An 8,544-nucleotide genomic window follows, 5' to 3' on the forward strand; every position below is an offset into this window, starting at 1 on the left:
GTGTCCATTTATCTGTTGACAGACACTTAGGTTGTTTCCATGTTTTGGCTATTGTATGTAATGCAGCAATGAATGTGGGAATGCAGATATCCCTATGAGATTCTGATTTCACTTCCTTTGGTTATAGACCCAGAAGTAGGGTGGCTGGGCTATATGGTAGTTCCACTTTTAAGAAATTTCATTTCTGAGGAACCTCCTTACTGTTTTCCATAGTGGCTACGCCAATTTATATTCCAACCAACATGAGGGTTCCCTTTTCTCCACAGCCTTGCCAACATGTGTTATCTCTCATCTTTTTGATGACAGCCATTCTAACAGGTGTGAGGTGATTTTGATTTGCATTTCCCTGATGATCAGTGATGCTGAGCATCTTTTCATGTACCAGTTGGCCATCTGTATGTCTTTGGGAAAATGTTTGTTTAGATCCTCTGTCCATTTTTTAATTAGATTCTTCGGGTTTGCTATTGAGTTGTATGAGTTCTTTATATATTTTGGATATTAACCCTTATTAGATATGTGACTTGCACATATTTTCTCCCATTCCATAGGTTGCATTTTGATGTTGTTGTGCAGAAGCTTTTTAGTTTGATTAAGTCCCACTTATTACAGACACGTTCCTTATTGTTAGGACTACTCAGTTGACATAGTTATTTTGCTCTAAGAAAATGAGCAAATCTAGGAAATTTTCAGTGATCTTGTATTTTTGTTCCTAAAGTTCCCACGAGGGAACTTTTGTTCTTTTAGTTCTCACGAGGTCCCTGTTGTAGTACTGGTGTGAGGGAAAAGATGGCTGTGGGAGTCCCCTCTGCATCACCTCCAGAATGCAGCAGGCCGGCACCATGTGGAAACGGAAGAACCCCTATTTCTCCAGCTCTGTCTTGTCTGGAAACAGAGCCCAGGCAATATTTTGTTTAGTCAACAAAACAAGATGAGACCAGCTCCTGACAAGATGAGCCTGGTGTTGACTTTGTCAGGTTTATTCATGAACTGCCTCTTTTTCTCATGTACCATGTCACTGGGTTTTCCCTACAAAGATTTCCAGGAATCCAACCACAAACAAATAGGATAGAGGTTAGAGTACATGAAATGGATGGATTAGCTGCCTGATTTTGGTTGGACCCACACTGACTACTTCTTTTAGTCTCCTCTGACTTTATGTCTTAGCAGTGGTTCTCAACCTTCTGGCCCTTTAAATACAGTTCCTCATGTTGTGACCCAACCATAAAATTATTTTCGTTGCTACTTCATAACTGTAATGTTGCTACTGTTATGAATCGTAATGTAAATATCTGATATGCAGGATGGTCTTAGGCGACCCCTGTGAAAGGGTCATTCGACCGCCAAAGGGGTCGAGACCCACAGGTTGAGAACCGCTGTCTTGAGCAGTCACCTTACTTACCTTTACTTGGCCTAGAAATGGCACCTTGCACAGCAGCCCATGCTCCTGGGGCAGGTGGTGGGTGTGTGGGTGACTCGTCCTCTGTGGGCAGAGCAGAGGGGCAGGCAGCATCTGTCTTCCAAGTGAAGGCAGCCCTTTTTCCCTCGATTAGTCATTTGTACTAGATCACACAGTCTAGTGTCTACGGTTGGAGTCACTGTCAGACTCGGGAGAGTTATAAATAACATCTCAGCAGCAAACTCGGATTCTTCTTTTTGAAATAACAGTGTTCTAAAATTACTTAAAACTTAGAATTTACACGACTAAATATATGAATTCTTAAGGGGTAAGAAACCTTTCAGTTAAAGTCATTTGTTTGAAATCGTGTTTTTTTCCCACCAGACATGGACTCAAATCTCTTTTTAGATCTCCTAGGACAAGGGTAGGCTTCAGTGCTTCTGGGTCTGGTTTTGGGAGAAGAAATATCCAACTATCGTTTTGGAGGAAGCCCCTTATTGTATATACATTTCTTATTCTTCCAGTACCCATGGGATCTGGGCACAGAGTAGAAAGCGTCCTTGTCTAAGGACAGACCTGGGGCGGAGGAGGGGTTTGTCTCCTCCCAGGATGCCCTGCCTGTTGGCTCAGCGATGTTTATCCACCAGGCGCTGGTGCAGATTGTGAATTCCTCATAGAAGATACGGATGTTCCCGTCCCTTTCTACTGAAACTGACAGTATGCAGGACACACCTGGTCAGGCTAAAGAATGAGTTTCTTATCTCTGTTCCACATTTGACCAGTCTTCAAAGGTAGAAGAACAAAACAATGTAAAGATTGCAGGCTTCTCTTACTCATTTTCTCCATGCTATAGGATGATAAAGGGAATACGTAAGGAGGAGGGGTGTTGGTAGACCTATTGTTGGCAGTCAGAAATATAACGGGCTTAAGCAAGAACCTCCATTAATTTAAAATGGAGGCAAAAGTTGATACTTGTAGATTTTCTTGCTGTTAATATAGATCCTAAGTAGTGTTGATTGACACTGATGTAACTAATACTGTTGGAGAATTCTTAGGGGAAGGTTGACACCAAGTTAAGTTACAGGTGCTCAGCCTGCTCTCTAGTTTGTGTCCTATCTGCTACCAATTATCAGGGCTGATAATTCCTTTTCTAACTCTTCAGTGTTTACTGAAACAAGAGTCATATGTTGAATTAATGAAAACATCAGTGACAAAAGTGGGCTGTTAGAGTATACTGTGGAACATCAAAAAAACCAGAATCATTGTCTTAAAACGAGCTCAAGCCTCTATTCATGGGCTTGTTCTGGACTGAGGTGCTAGAATGCCCTCTGGTGGTTAAACAAAATATGCACACAGTCACTTTGCTCATTTGGTCAACTTCCCTTCAAGAGCATGTTTGCATCTCAGCAAATGGGTTTCTATCCCGAGTACCTTGTGTCAATTTTTGTTTGCAGTAGAGCTCTGAAACCTAGAAACCAAACATGAGCTCATGCAGGAATGCTGGCTGTCAGACTCTTCTCTCCTAAAGGGGCCCTTAGACTGTTATTCTCAGTGATCTTAAATAATAAGGTCGATGCGGGTCTGCCTGGAAGGGGCAGGCAGGTAGAGGCAAGGAGACGTGGATTTGGTAATGGCACCTTCTTGTTCATTATTTTGTTGTTGTTTAATTGAGGACTATATAGAAAATCCTTTTTATTTTTCAATCCTTAGTTGTAGAAACATATTCAAGCCTTTAGACTACTCCTCTTTCTGATTAGCAGACTCTAGAGAACATAATTGAAATTCTGGCTGGAGTTCTTATAGGGCAGTGATGGCGAACCTATGACACGCGTGTCAGAGGTGACACGCGAACTCATTTTTTGGGTTGATTTTTCTTTGTTAAATGGCATTTAAATATATAAAATAAATATCAAAAATATATCTTTGTTTTACTATGGTTGCAAATATCAAAAAATGTCTATATGTGACACGGCACCAGAGTTAAGTTAGGGTTTTTCAAAATGCTGACATGCCGAGCTCAAAAGGTTCGCCATCACTGTTATAGGGGCTCAGAGTCACCCTTTGAAGCACTAGCCTCTGCTGGTCTAGGAATATAAGATCTAAGACATTGAATGGAACACGTCTTAAAAGTTATCTCTTGTTTTAATTTTTACTGTATTTTTCCTTTGATATTATCTCTTTCACCCTAATAATGAATTAGAAAGAAAAGCCTGGTTAATTGAGGATTACATTTAGTAGAGGTTTTCAGTTGAAAGTTTCACCTGAGGTTCCGAGATCTTGAGGTTGAACGTATAGTACGTTTTAGGACCATTTTCAGCTTGGGGTCCTGTAATTAGGGATTCTTAACCAGGAACCCACAGAACTCTTGAGGACCCGGGGACGGGTTTCAGGGGCCCCAAGGACCTTTGGGAATTACAGGCAGTAGCTGTGTCCCCTCCTGTGCCCAGCTGGCAGACGTGAATGGCGTCATTGAGGAGGAGTTCACCATGGCCCGTCTGTACATCAGCAAGATGAAGTCAGAGGTCAAGTCCCTGGTGAACCGCAGCAAGCAGCTCGAGAGCGCCCAGATGGACTCCAACAGGAAGATGAACGCCAGTGAGCGGGAGCTGGCCGCCTGCCAGCTGCTCATCTCCCAGGTAGGCCACACCTTTCCTCTCCCTTCACACCCGCGTTCTCTAAACCTGCTTCCTCCGTGCTCTAATCGGGGCTGATGGTGTGTAAGGGGGTATTGATGAGCTTTGCGTTGTGTAGTAGTTGTCCGTGGCCTCCCCAGGCAGTGGTGGTCCAGGCTTATTCTTAACCCAGGCAAGATTTTGTTGTGAGTTACGCGAATTATCTTCAGTCCCTTTTTAAAGGATGTGCCTATATATCTCTATCTTGCTATCTGTGGATAAGTAAATAGGCAGGTAGGTTGGTAGGTAGATAAATACATAATAAATGGATAAGATTGGAATCTAAATCTCCTATCAGTTAAGGCAGTGGTTCTCAACCTTCTGGCCCTTTAAATACAGTTCCTCATGTTGTGACCCAACCATAAAATTATTTTCGTTGCTACTTCATAACTGTAATGTTGCTACTGTTATGAATCGTAATGTAAATATCTGATATGCAGGATGGTCTTAGGCGACCCCTGTGAAAGGGTCGTTCGACCGCCAAAGGGGTTGCGACCCACAGTTGAGAACCGCTGAGTTAAGGCAATATTCCTTCATTGTTTAATTTCTATCATAGAACCAATTTAATGGTTGAAAACAGAAATGACAGCTACCACTACTGTTGTTAGTGACATTTTATTGAGTGTTGACAGTGTGCCATATGCTGTGCTAAGCAATTTATATGCCTATCCCACTTGATCTTTAAAAAAGTCCTGGTGGGCAGGTTTTATTTTTGTTTCTGTTTTTCCGATGAGGAAACTGAGACTTAAGAATGATTAAACGTAGTGTCCAAAGTCATGGCGCCCGTGAAAGGCAGAGCTGGGACTCCCCACGATGCGTACCTGAACCCGAAGCCGGGAAGGGGTTTCCAAGCCCCGGGCACATTCCATTCCTCAGGGAGAGGGGCTGCTCTGTTCCCACTGGAGTGGCGTTTTCATTTTAGCAAGGCGGTCTCAGAAAATGGCCTGGTTTCTGGCCTACCACTGTTAACCTGAGCTTGGTGTGAGGGTTTTGTGGCTGCTGGTGTGCGCCGCTGCCCCTGCCTCATGCCAGGCATTAAATCAGCTGGAGTCATTTGGGGGAAACAGATGCATGTCAGCATGAGTGATGCCGCAGATAACACTGAGAGACAGACAAACGCGTACCTCGTTCTGGTGTGCTTTTCAATGTGACAATAATACGTGATCATAGAACCACCTCCAGCCTCCTTCTCTGCCACCACAATCATCTAACAGACGCAGTTAAAACATCAAGGTTCCATTTTATAACCAACATAATGATCAACAAGGTATTGAAAAGATTATTCCAGGCTCGTGTGTGATGGTGACATTTATACACATTGTTGAAAAAAGTATGATTTGGTCGGTCCTTTTGGAAAGCACTTTGGGAATCAAAAGCCATGAAAAATATAAGTGTACTTTGGTCCAGTAATTTCACGTATGGTATTTTTCATTGGTAATAAAAATGAAAAACTTTCATTTCATATAGCATTATCATTTCTGATTAAAAATATTAAGGCCTTATATGGAAGTGGTTGAGTGCAATATTTCTTACATTAAGGTAAAATACCCAAATATTTATTGATAGACTAATAACATAAAGTTATATGGAAGAATGTTATGTAGCTCTTACCCAAAAAATTATTAAATATGGCCATTTGAAAAGTATAATGACATGAAGATAGTGAAAATGAAAATGCTGATTAGTACTTGTGTTGTGCTTTGCAACTTTGTAAAATATGTGTTCATATAGATAAAACCAGGGATATCAAGGGGAAACAGTTGATAAGTTAGAGTGGTTTATGGGTGGAATTTATACCACTTCTTTCTGAGCTTGCTTTACAGTTTACCTTTTATAATTCTTAAAAATTGAGATAAGAAATGGTAAACATTAGGGCTCAGTGTCGCCCCGGTATGATTCCCAGATCCCCTATGATACTGATGGCATGTGCTTTGGGGAGCCCTGAGCCTATTATTAGAGGTCAAAGCCAGAGTCCAAATAGAGGCCCCGCAGCCTGCAGCCCACTGTCTTCTCTTTCCATCTGGAGGTACCAGCCTCCACGCCTGAGTCCCTCCTGCACTCCCTGTGCACTGAGGGAGCTGTGTAACTGCATCTGTAATCTATTTAAATAGATGCTGGGAGTAGCAGCACTGGCCCTGGGATTGGCCGTGGGGCTGTTGGAGTAGAGAGGAACTGCTTCCCAGATAGAAGGGGACGTGGTCCAGGTGGGCATGCTCCCTTAGCCTGTGACCTCTGCTCACTGGAATGGGGCGCAGCCAGATCATTGGCTAAGTGGGGTGCTGTAAAGTTTGAAGCCCACGACCGGGGTCCAGGTACCCAGGTCTTAGAGAACACTGACTTTGGGAATATGAGATGGGAGTCAAGTATATTAGGGCCAGGCTGGTGTGGCTCAGTGGTTGAACATCGACCCATGAGCCAGGAGGTCATGGTTCGATTCCCAGTCAGGGCACATGCCTTGATTGTGGGCTCCATCCCCAGTAGGGGATGTGCAGGAGGCAGCCAGTCACTGAGTCTCTCTTATCATTGATGTTTTTTTCTCTCTCTCTCTCTCCCTCTCTCTGAAATTAATAAAAACATATTAAAAAAAGAATATTAGGATGTTTGGGGTTAAAGAATCCCTGTGTCAGACAGGGTTTTCTACATTAGCAATAGTTTTCCATTAGGTGCTGTTTTGTACTCTGCTACAATTTACACAGAGCTAAAGATTCAATCATTATTTCCTGGGTTTCAAACATAAGAGAAACCTTGGTTGTCTGGTTTTCAACATGATCCAAGGAATCTGACAAAATATTGCCAGCTAAAATGCTCTCTTCCTGGTTTGCAATCATCCTCTTCACCACACGCTATGCTTATGAATTCACTGCTCCAGCTGAGTCCTTCCCCCAGAGGTCACTTCGTTAGATCCGAGCTCAGTCTCCTGGGTCTTCCTGCCTAATGGGATCCCTGTTGACATGGAGGGGGAAGAGCCTGCCTATTTCCATCTGCTAGAAGTGACCGCTGGCCCTGTTCATCAGTGAACTCCCATTCATTCATTCATTCATTCATTCATCCCACTAATACAGTGGTTCTCAACCTTCCTAATGCCACGACCCCTTAATACAGTTCTTCATGTTGTGGTGACCCCCAACCATAAAATTATTTTCGTTGCTACTTCATAACTGTAATTTTGCTACTGTTATGAATCGTAATGTAAATATCTGATATGCAGGATGTATTTAGGCGACCCCTGTGAAAGGGTCGTTCGACCCCCAAGGGGTCGCGACCCACAGGTTGAGAACCACAGCACTAATAGTTACTAAGCATGTACTCTGCCCTCATGAGCTAACAAGTAAGAAAGTGGCCGAGATAAGCCATGTAGAAAGTCAGTGCCATAAGAAAATGATGGTCTGCGTGAAGGTCCATGTCTGGGAGGGATGGGGGAATGCTTACCAAGGAGAGGAACATGTAAAATGTAAAGTCCGTGAGACCGGAATTGGTGAGCCTGAGAGACAGAAAAAGAAAAGTCATAATATTTGATTTGTAAAGATGCAATCCACAGGTGCGGGTTCAAAGAATGAAGCCCTCAGCCCCAGACACTCCCCCGCCCCTTTCTCTCCAGCATTCTGTTCTCTGTGAGGAGAAAACCAGCCTGGGCCCTGGTGTCTCAGCACTGTGGATGGCGAGGAGGGGCGTGGCCCTGAGGGGTGTCTGTGAGAGGCAGAGAAGCACATGGAAAAACAGAGGACCCTGCTAGTTAGTCCATGCATTTTCCCATTGGACAGTCCCGGGCAAGTGAGGTGACCACTTCTAGTCCTTCATTCTTTTTATCTATTTGCTGTTTCAAGCACGAGGCCAAGATCAAATCCCTGACGGACTACATGCAGAACATGGAGCAGAAGAGGAGGCAGCTGGAAGAGTCCCAAGACTCGCTCAATGAGGAGCTGGCCAAGCTCCGAGCCCAAGGTAAATGAGTGACTACTTTGCAGGTGTCACACTCTAGGCCTAAGCAGGCACTGTCTGCATTGCTGAACTCAAGATGTCCACTTGCTCAATTAAAGCATTTCTCGGTCTATTGATGACAATGGCATCATTGGGGGGGAGGGGGGGGGCGGGAGAATAATCCAGAAGACTGCCTTCACTCTCTATCTGCTCCACTGCCCACTTTCCCGGAGCCCACCCTGCCGCCCACCTCAGAATCCCCTCTTCCCTACTTCTGCTTCCCGTCTATCAAAGGCCTGTCTGTTCCACCTGCTCATCTCCATCTTCCATTGTCACTGCCTTAATCTAACTAAGAATTGTGATGACATTTGTTTAGCGAGGGTCCCGCCCCAGTCTGCTCCAGTCTGGCCACCGGGCTGCAACCCAAGGGACTGTTCTAAAGTCAAATCTGCCTCGTGCCCAACCCCATGCCTCTGACGTTGTGGCTCTTAAGGTCAAGTCTGAACTTCCACCAGTGGCTCACTGTGCACCCCCCCCCCCCCCCCCCCCCCCCCCCCC

At 44.3% G+C, this 8,544-nt stretch overlaps 1 protein-coding gene across 1 annotated transcript in view; it reads left to right on the forward strand.

Moving 5' to 3' along the window:
- Positions 1-8,544, forward strand: part of KIF5C (kinesin family member 5C) — a 151,369-nt gene that overhangs the window by 110,080 nt on the left and 32,745 nt on the right. Inside the window, exons 16-17 of the mRNA XM_005859294.2 lie at positions 3,844-4,032; positions 7,893-8,010. Of these exons, the coding sequence (XP_005859356.1) occupies positions 3,844-4,032; positions 7,893-8,010 (307 nt within the window). The remainder of the gene's footprint in view (positions 1-3,843; positions 4,033-7,892; positions 8,011-8,544) is intronic.

The sequence above is a fragment of the Myotis brandtii genome, unplaced genomic scaffold (genome assembly GCF_000412655.1).
Source record: "Myotis brandtii unplaced genomic scaffold, ASM41265v1 scaffold125, whole genome shotgun sequence".
Taxonomy (NCBI): Eukaryota; Metazoa; Chordata; class Mammalia; order Chiroptera; family Vespertilionidae; genus Myotis; species Myotis brandtii.